Source organism: Pezoporus wallicus, unplaced genomic scaffold (assembly GCF_028554395.1).
Source record: "Pezoporus wallicus isolate ANWC-B61680 ecotype Strahan unplaced genomic scaffold, APGP_CSIRO_Pwel_v1 contig_1438, whole genome shotgun sequence".
NCBI lineage: Eukaryota > Metazoa > Chordata > Aves > Psittaciformes > Psittacidae > Pezoporus > Pezoporus wallicus.
Genome location: NW_026638681.1, coordinates 1,348,053 through 1,371,815, shown reverse-complemented (window position 1 = coordinate 1,371,815; position 23,763 = coordinate 1,348,053). Strand labels below are relative to the sequence as shown.

The following is a 23,763-nucleotide window of genomic DNA, read 5'->3' as shown; positions in this document are numbered from 1 at the left end:
TGATACTTGGCCTCGAAAACTTTCACTGAACCTTCCAATTTTATATAAAATACTTAAAAATTAATGGACACAATGGCACAAATGCGTTTCTTCCGTCAGCAGGCCAGTGCTGCAATGACCATGCTATAGGCGTGCTTAGTCCCTAATTCTGGCCAGTGATAAAGGTGAATAGATTTACTTCACTAGGAATAGGCAGCAATGATGATGCTTGCCCTTGCTTCATAAGGTTGTACAATCCAAGGTGGGGAGTAACCAGTCCTTTGAGAGAGAGCAACAACTGATCCAAATCTGAACCAGCTCTATTAATCAATTTATGAAAAGTGCCTGAATATAAATCACATTTTGTTTTTCAGTGGCATAAAATACTGTGGAGGTTGGGTTGATCTGCAATATTTTCATTGCTTAGCCATTTCAGTGAGAAATCAATCATTTGAAAAACATGGGTGGTTAGAAACTTTCAACTAGCTTTCGATTAAAAGAGGAATACAGCAGAAAAATGATTCTCTATTTTTCAGGTGAGTTATGTTATATATTTTATAGTGTTGTATGATTTGATCATTCTTGACAACTTTCCGAATATAATGCAGAATTCTCCACCTGGAAGCAATACTAACTCGTCTCCCTTATACAGAATAAAAAGAGCAACGATGGTTGGGTTTATGCCTGTGAGCAGAAAAACTGTGTTGCACTCTCTGAGGACGTGAAGAGAACAATGTCTAAAGGAATTATTCTGGAGTGGTTAAATAATTATAAAAGATGTGATGATTGTTTTATCTTGGCTCTTATGTTTACCTCTTTCTGATTTTCCGAACTGTTGCGTGTGTTATTCAGAATACCAGAAATTAAAAAAGGCACATGCAGATGTGTATTTGACAAACACGAGAAATAAGATTTTACTTATAGTTCTAATTCTCAATGTTTGCATTCCTTGCAATAAACACATAAAAGATAGTTTACAGATAATTACAACATATCATTCTTTGGTTGCTTCATTATTCAATGAGGTTATGAATGTTAAATATGTGACTGAAAGTAGTATATCTTATTTGAAAAAGCTCAATACCAGATTCCAGAGGCATTCAAAAAAGTCCTAGTTTGACTTTCATATGTCTTAATAATATTTCACTTTTAATTTAGAGATATCATTGTTCTTCATCTTGGGAAATTAAAATATAAAAAAATCACAGTAAGATTTGAGAATATTTTTCACCGGAGTAGCTCTTCTTTTTATGATGAAAACCACATCCTCCTCTCCCTGCTCTGTATCTGAGAAATTGCCACAGAGACTGAAGGCACACAGTAGATCATGAGCTAAGGCAAGAACTGAGATGAGTTTCTCTGATTTGTGAATCTCTGTCCTAGCCACCTAATTAGGTAACTTTCATTCAGTAGAAAATCCTCAATCTTTATTACATGCCCTGCTGTACAATCTAGGAAGCCACAAGCAGGGGCTGTAACCTACTGTTTTAGGCACTCTGAAAACACGAACAAAAAATAGAGTAGAGAAGGGTAAAAATGGAAGATGAAAGAGCAGTGCACAGTACTGCGTTTTTTCAGAGGGCATTCTTCATTGGTTTTCCACGTATCCTGGCAATACTACAGCCTTAAGATGAATTTGACAGTTTTCAAGTCTTCTTTCCATTCTTTGTACAACTGATGATGACATAGGATTTCTGAAGTAAACAGTGGCCATACAGAAGCTACCATTCAGTACCCAATACGCAGCAAGAGCTACAAGTACCAATTTCACACTTGTCTCAACAAAATGAGCAGTGACTGGGAAGGCAAACATCATTAAACTATAGTATGAAACTAAAGTCTTTTTATGATGTCTTGTGTAAAGTGAGTGGTCTCAAACATCACTTCTGAGACTCAGGAAATATTAACCAGCAGCTCGCTGTGCGCTCTGTTCAGCAGGGGCTATCAGACACTGACAATGAAAAGAGTGCACACAGGTCTGATTGATTGATTGATAATTTTTTGTTGTGTCTATGGCAGATAAGAGAGTACTAACATTACGGCCGGCCTTATCTGCAAAAACCAGCACCTTTTGTGGAAATTTATGTTATTTTTAGCGTATGTCATTATAAGCATTGCACGGACCTTTGGTAGTGCATATGAATGTAGTGCCTATGAATGGTAGTGCAATGCTTTATGAATGCTCACAGCTCTGAAGACCAGAAAAACCAGGTGAAGCAGCAGTGCTAGCGGTGCAGCTCCAAAGAAAGGACAGTGAAGGTCAGGCAGCATCTCAGGTGCCTGGGAGAACAGAAATCTGGAGGGCAGCTGAACTGAGCGTGACCCCAACCAGAGTCTGACAGCACTATAGATAGATACCATAAAGGTTATTTTAATGTGGGGGGCTTGGGATTTTGCTGGTTTTGTTTAGGGGTTGTTTTTTTTTGGGGGGGGGGTGTTTCTAACTTAAGATTTATACAAAGGAAGAAATCTGGAAAACAACTGTACTTATCAAATGAGCCTCAAGTGAGGATTCACCTTGAGCCTAATTATTACATTAGACTGCTGCAATAGGATCGTAGAATCATTTAGGTAGGAAAGCCCCTTTAAGATCATCAAATACAACCGTTAACCTAACACTGACAAGTCCACCACTAAAACATGTCCCTAAGTGCTCTTCATATCTTTTAAATACCTCCAGGAAAGGTGAGTCCACCACTTCCCTTGGCAGCCTCTTCCAATGCTTGACCATCCTTTCAGTGAAGAAATTTTTCCTAATAGCCCATCTAAACTTCCCCTGGCAAAACTTGAGGCCTCTCCTCTTGTGATGCATCCTTCTTTCAGGTAGTTGTAGAGAGCAATAAGGTTGTTTTGAGCCTTCTTTTCCCCAGGCTAAACAAGTCCAGTGCCTTCAGCTGCTCCTCATAACACTTGTGCTCCAGGCCCTTCACCAGCTTTGTTGCCTTTCTTTGAACGTGCTCCCATCCAAGCCACAAGCAGCCAGGAGAATGATGTGGGGAACAGCATTAAAGGCTTTACTAAAGTCTAGGCAGACAACATCCACAGCTTTTCCCTCACCAACTGAGTGGCTCACCTTGTCATGGAAAATCATATTAGTCAAGCAGGGCCTCCCTTTCATAAACCCATGCTGTCTGGGCCTGATTATCCGGTTGTCCTCTACGTGCTGTGTGATGGCACTCAAGATCGTCTGCTCCATAACCTACACCAGCACCAAGGTCAGACTTATAGGTGTATAGTTCCCCAGGTCCACCTTCCAGCCCTTCCTGTAGATGGACATCACATTTGCTAAACTCCAGTCAACTGGGACTTCATCAGTTAGACAGGACTGCTGGTAAAGGACAGACTACAGATATCAGATCTCATAACATATATGTCTACAGCACAGGACAAGTCATCCTGATGGATTTCTACTGAGTTGATCAGTTTCTAATTGTGGGTGCAAAATTCTATAATGCTTGCATTGTTTCTTATGTGTGGTTACCAAAAACGTTTCTAGCAATTCAAACATAGAAAATACAACAAAAGTGAAACCAGTCATCCAAGTCTGTTACACAAATGTCACAGTAAATTTAGCATTAGCTTTATTTTTTCACTCCATCTTTATGTTTGTATAGAGGCATACATCCAAAGATGTACATTCAAATGGTGTTAAAACAGGTGGAATTTTACAGTAGTAAAAATGTCACTTCCAAATAAATGCTTATGGACTAAACTGCCATGGTAATCAAGTATTATTAACTTTCCATATCTTTATTAAAGTTTTACACTTTTCAGTCTCATGTATCAAGAGACCTGAGCATGGTCTCATGGACATGTTCACAGATGTCAGCCCTGAAAACAGGCATTCCAGTTCTCTGTGCTTTATCCAACAGGTAAGCTGCAGAGGATCAATTCGGTTCATTCTGCAAATGAAAAGAAGGGCTGGGAGCAGGACCCAGATTTTTTGGAGTCATGTTCAGTGATTTCACCAGCATGACCACACTTTCCAAAAGCAGGGTGCACCAAAGGACAGGCCTGAGGAGCAGTCTATGTTCCTGGCTGTTCTCTGTCATAGGATTAGCCTGACCCAGTCACATGGATGTTTTTCCTCATTCCATGAGCATTAACTTAGAGTAAAAAAAATATTAGTGCAGAATAAGTGAAACATATTTGCATTTCTGTCTCCATTAAACACAGCAAATTTCAAGACGATCACAGTCTGTATGTGCAATCAAGAGCATTTGCCATGTCAGCCTTAAAATTAAATACAATATTCACCTTTAATTCTGGGAGAGTGTTCCCACCCTATAGCACCACCAGCATTTGAATTACATGCCTCAAAAGAAAGAATAGCAGGGGACTTGTGAAAAATAGAAGAAACTGATTGTGTGTGCAGATGTCAAAGTGAAGCATAAAATACAACACACAGAAATTCTTTTTTTTTTTCTGTTTGTCCTTTCCCTTGCCTTGCCTTGCCTTGCTTTCCTTTGCCTTGCCTTGCCTTGCCTTGCTTTGCATTGCCTTGCTTTCCCTTCCCATTTGCTCACCCCCCCCCTCAAGAGGGATGGGAGGAGAATCGAAAGATAAGAACAGCTTAATAACTAAAGTACAATATACTACTACTATTACTATTACCACTACTACTGCTACTAACAATAAGGGAAATAACAAGGAGATATAAAATTAAAAGAGAAGAAAAAAAAAACAAACAAACAATAAACTCAAGTGATGTACAACACAATTTCTCACCACCCACCGACCGATACCCAACCCGACCTGAGCAGCTATCTAGCCGGTCCAGGTAACTCTCCCCAGTTCATATACTGGGCATGACATGCTGTGGTATGGAATACCCCTTTGGCTAGTTTGGGTCAGGTGTCCTGTTTCTTCTTCCTACCCAGCTTCTTGTGCCCCTCCTCACTGGCACAGCATGAGATTGAAAAGTCCTTATTCAGGGTAAGTGCTACTTAGCAACAACTAAAACACTGGTGTGTTACCAGCACTGTTCTCAGACTAAAGCTGAAACACAGCACTGCATCACCTACTAGGAAGGAAAATAACTCTATCCCAGCCAAAACCAGGATGCTCATCTACAGATACATTTGAGACCCACTGAGGAATTCTGTACTGAGCAAGGCAAGGCCAGCTCCCCTTGCTGTGAGCCTGACAGTGCAGAGGCATGGCATTACGGGGATATCTCACCAGATGTCTCCCTTGTATCAAATTCTTAGGTGCAAAATTTATGTTAAGGTCCAATTAGACAATCTTCATGAATTCCATTTAAAAGATGTTATATATGACTATGTAAATATTGCTGCATAGTCATTTGTTCACTAGAGAAGACAGTTTTTATAGTAGTTTCTTCATTTTAAATTATAATGTTCCTTAAAAGAGCATCCTTTGCTGATTAGAGGTATCAGTTTGTTTAGCTGCAATGCCTGAAGCTTCAAATTTGATTGCATTCATTTTAATCACATAACTGATCTTATTTTCAGTAACATGGAGTTGTTTGTTCCAAATGCATTTATGAATTCTAAACTCATCTTAGTTCTCCCATATGCTGGAAATGATACTACTCTTCCTAATTCCCGACATCATAAAATCCCAACCTACACAGAGCAGAATGTGCTGGAAGAAGGTAGCATCCTTTGAATTTATTTAAACTAAAGAGACTAAATTTCAAGTCTTTAATCCTGTTTATGCTGCCCTAAGGGACAGGGTCCAAAATCACACATGACGCTTGTGCCTCTGATATGAAAGACCTGTCAAGTCTCACACATTGAAAGTGACACTAATATGCTTGACTCATAGAATTATGTCACACTTCCTCGGGCTATGGCTATATCTCACCTGTTTGCCACGATCTAGCATCTTCTTTCTTACTAGATGAAACCTAACTCCCAGAAGCAGCCAGCTGCCATCCTATATTCCTCCAGCTGACGAGGGAGAAGAAAATAGACCAAGTGAGGGAGCATCACTTCACAGCACATTTTCCTGGCTCCTGTTATTAACCTCTTCCTCTGCTCTGTGATTGGAGTGCCTCCCTGCCCTGTGTATGGGATCTTACTCTTTGGGAATAGAAAATCCTGAGCTTTCTGGGCCTGCAAGGTAAGCACCAAAGAGGGTAAGCCTTTAATAATGCTAAGCAGGGAGAAGTTTTGGTGATGGAAGAAATCACACTTGGCAAGTCACTGTCTACAGAACTTGCCTTCTCTCTGCAGCATGCTGGAGTCAGAGACGGCTTTTCAAGAAATATTTACTTTCAGCCAGGGCAAAGAGAGGGGCCTACAATGCATTAACTAGTAATTTTACAAACAACACATGTAAACTTCTGTTTCTAACCTCACGTTTATTTCCTACATAATTTCCTTTATCTACATTGTCTTTTTCATTAAAGAACCTGAATTACCCAGCTTACATGGAGAACTTTTAATAACCATGTTAGTGTGGAAAGGCTGTGGTTTTTTTCTGTCATTCACTAGTGTCACTTTGTGAAGCCTTAAGTGGTTTAAAATGCCCTTTAAACAGACTTATTTCTGCCTACTTCACTGAAATCTCAGCTCACAGAAAGCTGGAAGGGGAAAATCCTGTGCCAGAGCAGTATATGATCCACTCAAGCACAGACTTTATATCAAGTACGTGAGCAATTCTGACCTGTACAGCTTATTGAATCACAGCCTAATTTTGTAACATCCCATCCAATTTTATATCTTAGTACCTGATTATTTTTCCTTATGAACAGGGAACTAGAATGTCTCCCCTGCATAATTCATTAAGCTGTGAATTATTTTTATATATCCTCTAGCTTTTTTTAATAACAGCATTTGCAAACTGAAGGCTAGAAAAACAAAAACGCTTAACAGCATTCCAAAACAATCTTAGACCATGATCTTGCAAACCAGATTTGCTGAGAGGAGTGAGGGACCACTCAGACATGTAAGATAGACCCCAGGTGTAAACATTTCCTGGATCACAGCTTACACACTTCAGAGTGCAAAAATAAAACAAAATATTTTTGTTCAAAGTCCAATAACAATACTACATATTACTTTAATTTATAACTTCAAACCACTAATAAGGCTTACTCCTGCTAAAAAAACAAACCAAACAAAAAACTAAACAGAGTATAACGTATTTTACATTTCTGTTACCTCCCCTTGGATGCTGAAAAAGCAAAATATCATAAACTGCTACAGATGGATCTTCATCTAGCACAGTTTAACAAAGCTTCTATGCATCCCATCAGACTAACATACAGAACTGAAATGAAGACAGACAGTGTACTAAGTGCAAGAGCTGTAAATGAATGTGAACAGAAACTGATTTTGAAATGTTCTTGGCACTTTTCCAAGAAAACATTATCACTGTGTTTTAAAAAAGTGCTCCACTCATTGTTTCAGGATGCCTGAGTTAAAAACTCTGACCTCCTTAGTTATTTTCTCTTCTGAGACCTATTTTCAGCTCAGTTGCAACATCCACATAAACAAACTTTTATGGACTATTAAAATTTAGTAGACCAAGAATATTAGGTCATTAGGGACTGTAGTGATAGACAAGTGGTAACGGGTTAAAACTAAAACAGGGGAAGTTTAGACTGGAGATAAGGAGGAAGCTCTTTACTGTGAGGGTAGTGAGGCACTGGAATGGGTTGCCCATGGAAGTTGTGAATGCTCCGTCCCTGGCGGTGTGCAAGGCCAGGTTGGACAGAGCCTTGTGTGACATGGTTTAGTGTGAGGTGTCCCTGTCCATGGCAGGGGGGTTGGAACTTGATGATCTTAAGGTCCTTTCTAACCCTAACTGTTCTATGATTCTGCTATCCTATGATATTGCTGGTGTACAGTATCTAGTTCTGGGATCCCCAGTACAAGATAAGGAGTTACTGAAGAGAGTCCACTAAAAGTTCACTAAGATTATAAGGGACTGGAGTATCTCTCATATGAGGAAAGTCTGAGAGAGCCCGTATTGCCTGGCCTGGAGAAAAGAAGGCTCAGGGAAGGATCTCATCAGTGTATAGAAATACCTGAAGGGAGGGTGCACAGAAGATGAAGTGAGGACCTTCTGAGAGGTGCCCAGTGAGAGGCAAAGAGACAAAGGGCACACAGGAACACAGGAGGTTCTGTCTGAACATCTGGAAACACTTTTTGACTGTTAGGGTGACTGACCACTGGCACAGGCTGCCCAGTGAAGTTTTGGAGTCTCCATGCTCAGATATTCAAAAGCTGCCTGGAGATAGCCCTGGGCAACCAGCTCTAGGGAGCCCTGCGTGAGCAGTGGGGTTGGACCAGATGATCTCCAGAGATCTCTTCCAACCTCAGCCATTCTTTCATCCTCTCCATATTGAGAACTGTGCTTTAAAATGTGCAGTCAAAAAAAATTATGAGGAGACTGCAGTTTTGCTGAGTATCAACTTCATTAATTTTCGAAGTCTTAAATTAAGCCATCTGTTCATTTTTTGAGTGGACAACTATACATGCAAAGTCAGGTTGTTCTGTGTTTTCCTAGGTCTGCAGTTGTAAGGGATAATTCATCAGCATCCCATAGAGAGAAGTCAGTATTCTGCAGATTCACAAAACCATCTAGACCAGGCTGCTCTTACTTGCACAAAGTTGGACTGTGCAATTTTGCATGACTCGGTGTTCTCTAACCTAGGGTACTTTACTCCTTAGATTGTGCTGAAAATAGGTGGGATAGGAAGTTCTCAGAAATAGTCTCATTTCTGTAAACCCAGCCTTGTCTTATGGTTTTGCTAGTTTAACAAAAAGCTCCCACAACCCCTCCCCCAAAGTAAATAAAAAAATATCCCAAAAACCACCACAAACCCCAACCAACCAACCAAAAATAAAACTAAACAAAAACCACCCAAACATTAAACAACAACCAAACAAAAAAAAAAACAAACAACAAACAATTCCCCCCAAATAAACAAGCCAACCAACTACAATAAACTACCTGGAAAAGGTTTTGTTCCTGGACAATATTGTATTTCTATGCGTGTGCACCTCTTGTAACACACAGCATATCACCTGCCCCTGTAAATGTCTCAGATATGGCAAGGTAAGAAATTTAGACCAGGTCAATACAAATGGCCAAGATGGAAATTTTACAAAAGGTCAAATGCTGCACTAGTTTTGATGATTCAGAACTTGGAAATCTTCCATCCACATTAGCATATATCTAGCTGCCTAGCATATCATTAAACATTAACTTGTTTCTGGAGGTGCTCTCTTTCTTCAAGGACACAAACCCATTATCATCATTATAATCAGTACCTGCATTTAGGGCCCCAGGGCATTTTCTTATCAGACTCAATATTACAGCCTGAAATTCCAACAACATACATTATTACACAGTGCCTGTGCCCGATTTAGGGCTGTATTGGGTCCAGTCACTTTCCCCAGCTTTCTTCACCACCTGCAGGCCCACTGGATGAGGTCCCTGCCCTGGCTGGCAGAAGCACGATTCGTTAATAAAAGTCTAACATTTCCATCACAGCAATTACTGAGATGAGCCAGCACAAAGGCAAAATGCACACAGAAGAAACTTCAAGTAAAACATCATGGATAAAAATGTTAGCTGCTTTCAGGTTAAAACACTACTTGATTTCAGATATTGATTTTTGTTCCTGTACTTTGAAGTGCATCCAAATTCCGGTTCTGACAAAAACATTACAATTAAAATCCTGGATATCACACTGACATCAATTGTAGAGAAAATGCACTTACGGAAATTTAGACTTTACAATATATGTTGTACTGGCAGACTAATCAGTAAGACAAAAATAGCTATTTTGTTTTAATATTAACAGTGGAATGCAGACTGGTTTTTTTCCTTCCTTATTCAGTTAGACAATGTCAGAACCAGGACATAATTTGCTGGACAAAGAAACTGTGGATTGTGACAGATATGTCTGCAGAAAAGAGATTCACCATCCTCTTAGTCTTTATAGGTTCAAGCCAAGGAAAGGCGCACGACGAATAACAGTACCTATGGAAAAAGCTCAGGATAGGGTCAGGATAACACTATTTTGAAGTTAGATTTTTTACCATTAAGCCAAAACTCAGAATTTCAAACCTCCTGTTCTGCAGAAAGCCCTGTCATTTGTTAACAGCTGAATGGTGATTCACCCATTGCAAATAAGTCTACATAGAGATACTGAAAAATGCAATACTCTCTTCAGAGACTTCATAACAGCTGCTATGTTTTTATCTGCTGAAAGCTAAAACCCTTACCAAAATTAGCCCACTTCTCCAAATGGAAAATGTGATATTGGGTAAGTAGAATCAATTCTGTAAGCACTGAGTACCTCTACCCACACTTTCAGTATCTTGTTACAACAACCCTTAAGTTGGTCACTGTATATTCTCACAAAAAAAAACAAACAACAAACCAAACTAAACACAACCTGAAAATGTTCTAGCCTTGTTTCTTTAGGAAGCAAGGCTTGCATGACCACATGTGGCTGTCCAGGCACCTAATCAGCATTTCTCACTATCCTCATAACTTTGCATCTGTTGGAATATTTCAACCAAATTTGGTAATAAAGGCAGAGTCTCAAAGGAATTAAACTCCTGTTCAATTCCTAAGTTTCATGAAACTGAGCAGTGGGCAGAAATTCAGTGTGCCCTTGGAGCAAGAAGTGATTCAGTGCATTGCAATGGGCCAGATGTAATCCAACTCCACTCACCAGCTGCAGGTACCTGCCAAGTCACCCCAGCCATTTGTGGCACACCACGTGTGGCTGGGATGCAGCGACCAAGGTGAGAAATTACCAAGGTGACAGACCTGGGAATAAGATGGTGGCAATGGAAAGCAGAAAACAATCAGTCAGGCACCACACCTTATTAGTATTAGTTCTACTGCTTGTGGCCCAGCTTTATTAATAACAAATACATACAAGTCTCAGAGTGTAGGTCTCAGGCATAAAAGCACAACAGCAATCACTGTATGCCTACTAGAATTCAAACGAAGTAGGGTAATTTAAATATCTGACACCATATTTAACATAATCTTTGTGAAATAACTTGCTTTATCTTCTGACGTGTAATTTTCCTTGTGATTAAATGGCAATACATGCACTAAAACTTACATCACTTCTGTCACACAGAATTGTGTTTGTATTATCAACTGTACATAAGCAATAGAATAAAAGGTTGACTTAGGAAGAGAGATTCCATTGTGCAATGCCAGGAAGCACTTCATTTTCAAAATAGGTCCTCATTTCACTGTCAACTGATCGTCATGGAACAAAAACTACAAAAGCTTTTGTGTAGCTTTGTAAGTGGAGTCCATACAGAACAAGACAGCTCAACCTGAGATATTTGGGCAACTAGTATGATCTCTGTAGTGCACAGTGATAATTTCTCCTTCAAGAACCCATGGCAGGGAAGGTACAAGAAAGGCATACAGGGAATACAATCTTTTCTAATGCAGACATGAAACACCTCTGCCTAATTCATTCCCTTCTCTCAAATGCCAAAGGGCCAGCTGCCTGCCAAACACGAACTGATGACAGGGCAGGGATAGAGTTGAGTGTGGATTCCCAGGACAAAGCCCAAAGCAGTAGCAAGAGGAGCCAGCTGTAAAGCTGACCTGCAGTAGGAAAGCTCTCTAGGGAGAGAACAGCACTGGGTAGTGATGGTTGATTATAATATGTAAGGTGGGAACTAATTTTGGACTTAATAGCCTGTGTGCTCAAACCAGCCTGAAGACTGTCTAGCACAACCCTATTAATGTGTTCACACTATAAATACACTTCTGTTACTGAAGCTCAGCCTGTGTACTGGAGCCCAGCATTTCACCTTCAGCTCAGGAGAGATGTGGAACACTGGCTAACAGCAAAACTGGCAACCATGTGGGTATCCACAGCTCCTAAAGGAATACAGATTTTTTTTACATTGATAATAACTATACAAGATAAATGCTAGACTAACTCATAAGACATTTTTTAAAGATTCTTCAACTCCCTACACTACAACCAAGGGCAAACTACTGTTTTGTTGGAAATATCAGGTGGCAAGGAATATGCAATAAACAAGTGAACAAGCATGCATGAACAAGTAACCAGTAGTTAGCTCTACTTTGAGCATAGGCTGGACTCAATGTTCTCCTAAGGCACCTCCTAACCTGAATTACTGCATGGTTCTACATGTTATCAGTATGCAACAAGCCTACCTTCAGAATATGTGTTCTATAATGATGGATTTACTAGAACAGAAGAAACAGCTTTGAGGCTTCAGTTCCCTCCTCCACCATTACCTCCACCCACCATGCCAGTAACATACCCTTTTCTTGTATAAACCATGATTTGTTTCCCACTCCTTGGCTTGCTGCATCTGATTTACTGAGCCAAACAGGAGGCATGGCATGCCCAAGTTGCACAGACCAGGGAGATCAGGGAGCTGCAGTGCTGCAGAGAGGTGAGAGGAAGGAATTCACATTTTTGTCAACCTGAAGCCATACACTGGAGGCCCACTCTTACTCTGGGACTCAAGACAAGGGCATACCTCAAAGCATGATCTGATGAGGGACACATGATCTACATCTGAGAATCACCCCTGCTTCTCTTCCTTTTGCATCAGGACTGCATCTGTGCTTGGTTGAGTGAAAAAGATACAGAACACATCCTGTCTAAAAGTATGAAACTTTTGGACATGAAAAAATGAACAGTTTGAGACTTTTTTTTACAGCTATAAAAAACCACACATGTAATTTTAATGCAGCTCTCCCTTTTGTTTCAGTGGTTTAATACCTTTATACAAAAGTAAAGCAGAAACTGTCATGCTCATTTCTTGCCTAATTGCTGTATGACATCTGCTAACCCTACAGTAGCTAAGCACTCCTTTTGCCAAAGGAGTCCTGTCCATTGCACAGGTGACCCTTTTCAGTATGTCATTACTGGCTCCCTTTTGAAAAATACTGTAGCAGTCATATTTGACCCTCATACAGAAGAGTGCTGCTAACCCAACTGATTTTCTTACAAAGCCTGTATTTTTCTTAAATCCACTGCTGCTGAAACTGGCAGAGATCCATTTCACCTTACGAAGTTCTCTACAACAGGTGCCTGCACCAAGGTTACTCACTCAGCTACTTTCAGTGCAGGGAGACAAGTGCCTCCAGTCAGAAAGTTCCTTTATAGCAATGGGAAGACCATGTCCAAGTCAACTCCCATTCCAGAAGACTGCAGGAAAATGCCTGACCTTTTAATTTGAAAAAAAAAAAAAAAAAAGATTGGAAAGATGGAGAATATGGAATAGTGTCTGCATGAAAAATAAAACTTCCAAATTTTTACTTAAAAAAGCAGTTCTCTACAACCATCAGAAATTATGCTGGAAAATCCTTAGCTACACCCTGAATCTTATCAATGGGCTGACAAAAAGCCAGCTTATGACAGAAAATAATGTATGAATTAGATGTCCTATCCACTGGTAGGGCATTTTCACATTTTCAGTGCTCTAGATTGCCAAGATATGTGTGGTAGAAACCACATATGGTAGAGTTGTGAACAAGCCAGAAAAATGGAGCTTTAAGGAAAACTGTACAAACACAGACTAGCGGGTGGTATCTGGAATGTACATAAACATGGCAAAATGCACTCAAGGAAAGTGTAGAAAGCAAAAACAGGGTGGAAGCAAATGTCTGAGTGTATCAACCCCCCCCCAAAAAAAAAAAAGAAGGAAAGAAAAAGAACAGGTGAATTGAAACAAAAAGTGGGTGTGAACATGCATGTGAGGAGCTACACACAGTTGAAGGTACTTGAGGAAGAGGCAGGAAGAGGGCTGAAACAAGCAGCCAGCACAAAGCAGAGAGAAGCCAGCCACAACTTTAGAAAGGTCCTTCCATGTCCAAAGGACAGAGCTTTGGCTCTTGCTTTGCTGCTGGGCCAACTGCTGGCTACCAGCTGCAGCCTCCAGCAAGCAGCTCCCACTTTCCTTTGTGAAGGCCCTTGTTTATGGAGGCTGTTATCTCCAGAGAAAGTACCAGAGACCACCAGGTGTCCACAAGTTAAGCATCTCTGATAAATCCACCTACACTGCACAAGTTCACATCGTAAGGGGAAGATTTGACTACTGTTTATTTGTATCATGTAAGTGATGCTCTTAGTATCTGCTTCAAGATTGTCCTTTTTTGTTTGTTTTCCTTTTTTTTTTAAGTGGGAATTTATTCAGTGGCCTACATTTTCTGCTCCTCACAGGCTCTGCTTGGCTTCCGCATGACAGAAAGTGGCCAAAAGTGGACTGGTTCCATTGCTGGTCTTTTGAGGACTTGCTAGCTTTCCATGTAAACGGGCCTCAGGCTGCCCTCGTTTGGATTTGTCTACATCATCCTTCATATTTGGCCATAGCATCATCCCTCGAGGGGCTGTTCCACGGCCAGGAATAACTCAGCAGACCTCTGGCCACTCCTCTTAGCCCTGGCTCTCACCTGTAGGCCCTGCACTCAACCCTGACCCAAATCTTCCATGGCGGGGGACTATGAAAACCCCAATAAACCCCTTTGCCTGAGGGATCTTCAGACGGGTCGGGCGAAGGCGCTGCAGCGCCTTCAATGCGGGAAGGAGGAACCCCTGGCAGGACGAGTCAGAACCGGGCCGGCCTCCCCCGTGGCTCGGCTTGGTCGTCTGGAAGCCCTGATCAGCCCCACCAGTGCCTCCACACTTCAGCGGCGCGCGCTCAGGGCAGGTGGGGCACTGAGGCGGCAGCGGCGGCCGCTCCGCTCTGCTCCGCCCCGGGGTGGAAGAGAGGCAGCGGCTGCGCTGTGGCAGACCTGTCCCCGGCACCACCGCGGGGCATCCACCAGCCTCCCCCCACCTCCGTTCCTTGAGGCTCGGCAGCTCCGTCCCTCCCACCGCCCCTCACGGGCACCGCCGGCGGGGCGCTCGTTTCCCGCCTTCCCGCTCCCTCCCGCCTCTCCCGCCGCGCTCCCTCCGCCCCGCTCCCCCGCCCCCTCCTCCGGCAGCTCCCCGCTCGCTGGCTCCTTCCTCGCCTCCCTCCCGCGGCTCCCCGCTGCGCAGAGCGCCGCGCCGGCGGGGTTATGGAGAGTCAGCGCTGCTTCGCCAACCGCTTCGATGACTACCCGGGCAGCCCGGAGGCGGCGCCGGACAAGGAGGCGGCGGCGGTGCCGCTAGTGACGGCCACCATCGAACGGATCCTGCGGGAGCTGCCGCCCCTGGGCGGCCCCCGCGGCTGCCAGGGCGGGCTGTACGGCGGCGTGGCCGGCGTGGCCTACATGCTGTACCACGTCGCGCAGTGCCCTCTGTTCGCGCCGTCGCGGGAGGCCTACCTGCGGGCGGCTCGCCGCGTCGTGGACGCCTGCCTGCGCTACCAGGAGGGCAGCGGCGAGGCCGACGCTGACACCCGCGCCGCCTTCCTGCTGGGGGGCGCCGGGGTGTACGCGGTGGCGGCACTGGTCTACAGAGCTCTGGGGCTGCCCGACTTCGCCCGGCCGCTGGGCAAGTTTCGGGAGCTCAGCGAGGTCTGCGCTCCGCTCTCCTTCCTCGAGTGCGGCTCAGACGAGCTCTTCGTCGGCCGCGCCGGGTACTTGTGCGCCGCCTTGGTGCTGAAGCAGCGGCTGGGCATGGAGGTAAGGGCGCGGGGCGCGACGCCCCCCCCCCCCCCCCCCCGGGACCGGCCTCGCCGTCGGGGCTGTCGGTAGATCCTAGGAGCTGGGACGCCGGCGGCCCGCCCCGCGTTGCCGCCGGGATGATCTCACCTCTGCTCCGCGGTAAAGGGGAATCCACCTGTGCCGGTGCTCTCAACATCAACACCAGCAGAAAAGCGCCTTTTCCAGCTTGCACTTTGGGGGCAGGCTTCAGGAAGAGCCCCGGGTGGGGGAGCTTTCTCTAGCAGCAGCGCTCCTACCCTGAAATAAAAACTGCATCTTTTGCAAGAGGGAGCGAGGGGTGCGGGACGCGGTCCCGCTGAGTCGGGCAGGGCGCAGGGCGCTGCATCCCTCTCCATCCCTCTCCAGGTCGCTTCCCGGGGAGCGCTGAGAGCATCAGCTCTTGGTTGCCAGATGGTGAACTACTTGACAGGAGCCACCCCGGGCTTTTCAAGAATAATTTCTGTAAAATGAAGTGGGTGAGAAAAGGAATACTGTTGGGTAAAACAGAGTAAGAGATCTCATAATAATAAGTAGTGCTATGCTTTAATTTGCAAGAATACAGATTTTGAGAAGCATTTGGTTTTACTAACCTCAGCATACAGAATCTGGTAGTCTTCTGGAAAGCTGGCCATATATCGTGGTGCTTTTCATGAATAAGAGCTGGGTTGGGTTTTTTCTAGAAGCATGAGATGTGATTATGGTTCAACGTGCTGGCGGTTTCAGCCGGGACTTTACCTTAGGATATTGTGATTGTCAGTGCTGACAATTCAGAGCTTCCACTGACTACAGCATAATAATTAATGCAACTGATTCTGTTTGCTTTGGTGTTTGTTACTATGTGGTCACTGCAGTATCTGAGCAGGCATTTGTTACATTTTTGTTCCTGTCCTCTTGTCAGGTCCAATCTGTGTTTCCTCTGTTAATCCCTGATTTGCAAGTTCACATGCTTCTGGCTTTCTTTCCTTCCGGGAGAAGAAGCAACTATTACAAGTAAATGATGTAAAAACAAGCGCCTCTGCCCCATCCAATACCAGTAACTGCAGTCAGAGTCCATGGAACCGCTGAATGTTTTGATTCCCTTAAACAAAATTTCTTACAGCACTGTTTAAAGTAGCATACCATAGGTGCTGTTTCTTTGTATAGGACTGTATTTTATTTCTATTTTATTTTTATGTATTTGCATTTGTATTTATTTATTTGTATTATAACCTATGCCAGGTTAGATGGGGCTTTCAGCAACCTGATCTAGTGGAAGGTGTGCCTGCCTATGGCAGGGGGCTGGAACGAGATGACCTTTAAGGTCGCTTCCAACCCAAACAGTTCTTTGGTTCTATGATTGTCTGAAAATTATAACCATGGTTATGTTGTTTGTAACCATAACATAACCAAACTTTCCATTCTGACAGCATTTTATATGAGAGGCAAGTTTGTAGATGTATCACCATCCTATATGCAGAGTGCAGCAGTGTCAACCTGAGGAGATGGTTCCCCACAGAGGAATAAGCCGTACCTATTAGTTCAGTTTGCACTGGGGGAGCATGTCTAGTGCCCATATGGGGTGCTTAATGGTGATGTTGTGACATACCAGCTGAATAAGGAGGCACCCTGGCCTCTGCTGCTTCATTTAATTCCTTCATCCATGTCTTATGTCCTTGAGAGCAATTGCTGAACAGTTTGGAGAGTAGGTGCAATCACCTCTGACACTGTGAGGAAGGGAAAAGCTCTCTTCTCTGCTTGTTTGCTTCTGGAAAAATCATCCTTTATGCAGCGTAAAGAGTTAAACAGCCCCACAGATGAGCGCACATATACACTTGTGGAATGCATTTAGCAGGTGGGCTAACTACAATGATAGAGGGGTTTATTTTACCAGTAAAACATATTCTCTGTCCCCTTGGTGATGTTCTAATCGGTAAGCTAACATCCTTCCACAGTGTTATTTATTCTGTCACCACATTGTAATTTTAAATATATAGTGCAAGAAAGACTCTAAACTGTTAAGTATTGCTAAAACCCATTTTTATTTTTTGTTTTAACAACAATTAGAACTTTTAATTAAAATATTTTGCTCCTTAATGAGGAGAATTATAATGATTTCTAGTCTGTATGTACTTATGCTTGAGCAAAATTTGGGTCCTTTGATAAATGTTCCCATCCTAATACAGAATTATCTTAATTAGTACATTTCCAGACCCGACCATGCATCTTTTTTACAAATAAAAAAAGGGATGCCCAGAGAGTGCATGTCATTTATTACTCAAGGTCAAGTGGTAAGCCAGGTACGTCCCAGAATAGAAGCAATGCCTTGTGATTCGAACCACTAGAAAATGCTACCTCCTGTAATTTGATTGTGCTCCGTCTCACATGCCTCACTGCAGCATGTTTTCTTGTTTCCCACGTTCTTTTGGGGTTTGGGGATTTTGTTTTTTGAGGATGCTGTGCAAACATTTCCAGCACAAAGTGAAATCCATTCCTTACATTAAAACACAGCCGCTGCTGCCCATATGGTTGTTTTTTTCCTCTGAAGAAGTCAAATGGTGACCTATATACAAGAAATGGTTTGCCCTTGAAAAAAGGCTTTTTGAGCAATTTTTACGGCTTGTGTTGCGGGTTTGGTTCTTGTTTTTTTTTTCCGGGCAGGGAAGGAAGGAATTGGTGTTCAGTAAACACCAATTTAGCTCAGCTGCTCTGTACTGATGCTTCAGTTTCTTGCTAAAGAGTCTTGGTGTTTTAAAGCATTGCATATTCTTCAGAAAGTTAATGGATTGTCCTGAAGGATCCAGTCTGTTGAATAACACTGACCTCGTGTGAAGAAGACATTTGCGTTCAGCATTTTTCCCTGATTAATTAATTTTGAGTTTTTGCATGAATAAGGATTACTTCAGCAGTCAAGGCTTAACAGGATCTGACTTTCATGATGCACTACGCATTAGGAGAGATGCTTTCCATTGTTTAATTTCTTTAATTTTCATTACACTGTGGTCAATGCTTCCCAGGCAGAAATGGGTAAAATAGTGGTTTTGCAGAAGCAATATATTATTTGTCTAAGGTACGTATGAATAAGGTGCATGCTTTTTAGCTGCCCTTAACTGCCGTGTTTTCACTGTTCAGGGGAAATTTTATTTCTGTTCTGCCAAAGGGGGTACCTCTTTTTCTGATGTTTGTATGTTGATTCATTATGTGTTCTTGTGAAAATCGCTCAGTCCTGCTTTTAATTCTTTTTACTCAGTCTTTATTTTACTGTTTGTGCAAACAGTAGTAAGACACCATTAAAATGATGGTCCAGTCCCCCCATGTTATTTTATCCTCCCCTCATTTTTAATCAGTGGAGTTTCTGTCCCATTTAGTGGTGGATGGAGCATGGTGTGTCTCAGTAGTTGTGTTTCCTCCTGGCAATGTAGCTGTCAGATGACAGAGGACAAGGTGTGGAAGTTCAGGTGGATTCTTGCATCACCATCTGCTGAGATGGTAGTGCCTTTTAGCACAGCTCAGGTTTTCTTTTAACAACTGACTGAACCGATGGGGTTGACTGACTTCCGCTAGCCTTGAGTTGCAGTGATGGATAGCAGCATACCACAGAGGAGGCAGGGCAGCATTTTGCAATACTGCCTGATGCTGTGGTTTCATTAGAGACTGTAGTTTTGAAAGACACTGGGGACACCGTAGGAGACCCTGGCCTGCAGTTGCAGAGATGATGAGCTGAAGCAGCACACTTTTCCAGCAACACAGCCACAACAGTTCCCTTGGGGCTGACCCACTGAGGTGAGTCTTGAGCATCTGCAGAGACCTTAAGCTCTTCCAGTTACTATATGGTTAAGATTTATGTCTCTGTGGCAGAGGGGCATCTCAATTTCCTTTTGCAACTAATGCAGTGTCATGATTTGTTGTGTGTTTCCTAGATTGTTGTACTGTCTCGGGGAGGGCATAGTTCTGTTGTTAGTCTGTTGTGGGACGCGTAGGAAGGGCAGTGGTCTTTCCAGCAGGACTACACTGAGTGTAGTGCCCTGCTAAAAAACATACTTTCCCTGGATGCTGTCTATCAAGAGAGCCTCTTTTGGACCTCACAGGATTGCAAATCAAGCTGATCAACTTTACCTGATGGAAAACACAAATAGCACTGCTGTGTAGTGTGTGGGATCTCGGTGTATGGAAATGACAGGTCCAGCCAGTAAATTTCATAATATTCTGGGAGAGAGGATGCAAATGAATTAAAATTATCTTTCAGCTCCTCAAACAGTTCTAGATGATACTACTTGTTCCTTAGATCCCTCCAGCTAATATTTTAAGAGACTGTTGTAGGAAACTTTGCTCCAAATTTTGAAAATCTCTTTTTTGGGGGGTGTAGGGTTTGGTTTTTTTTTTTTATCTCTTAGAAAAGAATTCAGAAAGTATGAGAGGAAGGAGCTTCATAAATCCTGCCTAGAACATGTTCATTTGCAAGTCTTTAAAGTAGAATGTAAATGTATTAATGCTGAACATAGTGCTTATGAAAGACACTTGATGGAGTCATCTTAGAAAGGGAGATCTAAAAAATATCCACAGAAGAGATGAACCTCCAAGTGCTGTAGCACAGAGTCCCCATGTTAGGCTTTTAATCTCACCTGTGCCTGAAAGGGAAGGGTTGTCCTTTGAGGTGAGATTTTGTTCCTTTTCTGTGCCCAGTACAGTCGTTTCCCCCTGTGGAAAAATTAGCCAGCTCATCTGAAACATTGTGGTGTTTGAAATGTCAAATATCATGGTGCTAGCTGGAGCTGTACTGATTTCATGATTTCATTTTACACAGGCCACTGCACAGTCAGGATGTTGCGTTTTTTTGCCACAGAGAAGTAAAATAAGATAACAGTAAAGATAAATGGCTTTTGATCCTAGCCTGCCTCTTTTAAATGTACCTTGTTCTACCTGGAGTTTCCCCAAACCACACACATGGGATAGACTTTGCATTAATTTGCCTAAATTGGTGAATTTAAACCAGGAATTGAAAATGGGAGTTTTCTAAAGTAAACAGTGAAACAAAGGGAACTATTTGCACCTGTATTGTTTTAGAGAGTGTTCTGAAATAGTTTGGGTCTACATTTCAGAATGTCTCTGTTTCTCTTTAGCAGGGCAACATGAATAATTTTTATTTTAAACAGCCTTAAAATTCTGAGATGGGGACATCTTGATAATGGCTGCTTGGATTCAGTTCAACACAGGCGACACTAAATATCCGGTTGTAGTGTTGAAAGTAGAAAATCTGGGTTGAAAAAGTGAAATTTCAAGTGTATCCTTTAACAGCCAGTAAAAAAAGCACTATAGTACAGAGGGTTTGGTATAGACCCTGCCAGGACTGGAGGCTTGGTTGGCACAAGTTTAGCTACATACATTATATATTCTGTTGCAGAAACACGGATTTCAACTGCTTATAGCTGAAGAGTGGTATTAATCTGCCACTGTCTTCTAGAAACACAGTTTTGTACAAAAGCAGTGTCATATCTCTGTACTGCTTTGTGCTGTTGGAAGAATGTGCATATGCAGCAGCATCTTTTTTTGCTGAAGAAAAACAGCCCAAGCAGTCATACCAATGTTCTAATACCAGTTTTTAACAAAAAAGAAATATGTTTATCCAGAGGCATCTCTTGAATCCAAAACAGATCACTACTTTCCCATCCTTCTAACTCCATTATATTTCACATACTGGAACTTAACTCTGAAACTGTGTCAGTTCAGTTGTCTTCCTCATCATCACCAGGGAGAACTTTTGGGTCACCACTCCTCGTCCTGCTAGAAGCAGAGGTGTTGAACACAGTGTCTTTGTCCTCTGCAGAACAGGGCGTGCTGCCTGTGGCTGGAACATGAGCTCTGTGGAACAAAATGCAGGAATTGGAACGAGGGCAATTTTGTGGAAAAAGTGCTGAGCAGTTCTTTGGACCTGTGGAGCATCAGGTGACTGAATCTCTGGAGTCATCTGTAGCCATGAGAGCATTTGAAGTAGAGAAGGCGGGGATCTCTCCAGCAGAGAGGTGCAGGGCTTGGGTGGAAGGTACTGTTTTTCACAGCATTAGTTACTTGTGGTCGGTTTGGTGACACACTGTGGGAAGTTCCTTTAATATATTGCCTTAGGTTTTCAGATTTTTGTATGTTGTATTTTATACATATGTCAAATAACTTTATTACAGTACCGCCTTTCCCCAGATAGTTGTTTGACATTTATGTTTTCCTCCATGGCAAAGGCTAATAGTGATTTTTTTGTCATGGTTCTCACAAACTCACAGTTAACATATGCATGTTAACATACATGCTATGGATGGCGTAGCAGAAAGAAAGAATGCGTGTATAGAACATGCATATATGGTGGAATGTGTGAAGGCAAAAAAACAGGCAGGCATGGGGAAAAAAAAGATGTTCAGCAGGCTGAACACAGAGTGGAAAGAGCGAGCCAATAAAAAGTGATAAAAAGAGAAAAAAGGATAAGTTATTGGTGAAAATAAGAAAAATGGAAAGCTACAGAGGGGTAGGAGAATTTAAAGATGAAGGGAAAAAGGCAAGAAACAATACAGACCCTGGAGCAGGGGAGATTAAAACTAAAAGGTTCTCTGGCAAACTGGTGTGGATCTGATGGCTAATGTACTTGATCTAAAAGTTCAACAGAAGAGTAGAGGCAGGGAGAAAATGGGTTAGGGAGTGGGCAGGGGAGTAAGCTACATTTCTTTGAGGAAAATTACAAATTTTTTTTCTGCTTGTTTTTTTTTATTTGTCACTATTCTGTCACTGTATTCTCTTTGAATAGTCTCATACACTTACAAAAACAGTTGTCATCACATTTGATGCTTGCATATTCAGAACACAGTATTATGTCTGATATTCTATATTTTCTTTCTCTAAGATAAGCTGAAATAACTACTTAATGTCCAGAAGCAAATATGGACATTTTCATGAACATTACTGTACTACTTCTGACACTGATATTTTTCTGTTGCATGCGCACAATACTACAAATTGGTACATAACATAAACATTAATGCTGTTAGTAAACCTTAGTTTGGTACGAGGCTAAAGAAGCAGAAATGTGAAAGACTGAGCTGATCCTGAGAAGGAAGAAAGAGCACAAGGCTAACAACAATTGCCAATGAACTCATAACATCCTCAGCACTTTACAGCAGTGAAATGAAGGGATAAAATTAAGCCTTAAGTTTCTCTATAGTCATTTGATACACACTGTTAGAACATTAGACTTGTATGTAAATCACAGCACAGCTATACAGCACAACTAGCAGGGCCCCAAAATAGAAAACATCCTCTTCTTTCACCTCCATTAAATCAATCAATAGACCCTAGTCTCTGTTAATTCAGCTAGGCAATCTTAAAATCAACCTACCACCCTACTGACAGGCTGTGTAAGACTGCAGAGCAGTCTACTCAGCCAGTAAACCATTGTCTTCAGCCTCACCTCCAGGCAGTAAGGGAGCTGTGGAGAGAGGATCAGGGAAGCAATTAAAATGGTAAGTCACATGCTCCCGCTCTACTGCTGCAGGAGCATCCCATCACAGCATGGTGTAACGCTGTAGCAATGGTGTAATTGCTAGAAATGGGAGTTTTGTTTGTCAGCCAACTTCCCTATTCCAGCCCCTTTTTAAAAAATCAGAATTCAGTGTATGCAATCAGGTCACCATTTTTGACAAGACAGTCTGTCAAAATGCCTCTTTGTCTGTGTCTGTCATGCAGTTCTTTGACCATTGACAAGCATGAGATTAAGCACTGAGTGATGTTGCATAACCTCCTGTCCACTCCATTACAACAGGGCTCAATGAAAATAAGCAGTCAAAACCAATTATTTCTTATCTATGTTGTAGGATTATTTTCAAGTGATAGTTAGCAAGCTGATTATTTTTTTAGGAGTAGTAAGGCAAAATAATTGAAATAGCTATTTCATTTTAGGCAAACATGACCAGAAAGTATCTTAGTAGCAGTCCAGGCTGTTCCTGAGTCATTTGGTATTTCTTGGCTTGGTATATTTTGACCTGTGAGAGCAAAACCATAAATCTATTTTTGCAGCAGATCAGCATTCCTGAATTCCTCATTTTAATGGCTTAATATCTCCTGTTGAAAAACAGTGGTTCATGAGTGAGATGGAATGGATACCAGATAGCGCTGAATGATCTGGGGGAAGAAAAAAACTGTGTCAGATAAATACACTTTCTAGCTGTCCAAGATATTTAATTATTTTGTGTG

General features: G+C 42.3%; 1 protein-coding gene and 1 long non-coding RNA gene across 2 annotated transcripts in view; one reads left to right on the top strand and one right to left on the bottom strand.

Moving 5' to 3' along the window:
• Nucleotides 1–11,410: 11,410 nt before the first annotated feature.
• On the bottom strand, nucleotides 11,411–13,165 carry LOC130600485 (uncharacterized). The gene is made up of 3 exons (XR_008972463.1): nucleotides 13,038–13,165; nucleotides 12,240–12,356; nucleotides 11,411–11,826 (listed from the first exon to the last, which is right to left on the bottom strand). It is a non-coding gene; the product is annotated as an uncharacterized LOC130600485 (long non-coding RNA).
• A 1,697-nt stretch (nucleotides 13,166–14,862) lies between these two features.
• The window catches only part of LANCL3 (LanC like family member 3), a 31,860-nt gene continuing 22,959 nt past the window's right edge, over nucleotides 14,863–23,763 (top strand). Inside the window, exon 1 of the mRNA XM_057411846.1 lies at nucleotides 14,863–15,537. Coding sequence (XP_057267829.1) covers nucleotides 14,989–15,537 — 549 coding nt within the window. The 5' untranslated portion in view covers nucleotides 14,863–14,988. The remainder of the gene's footprint in view (nucleotides 15,538–23,763) is intronic.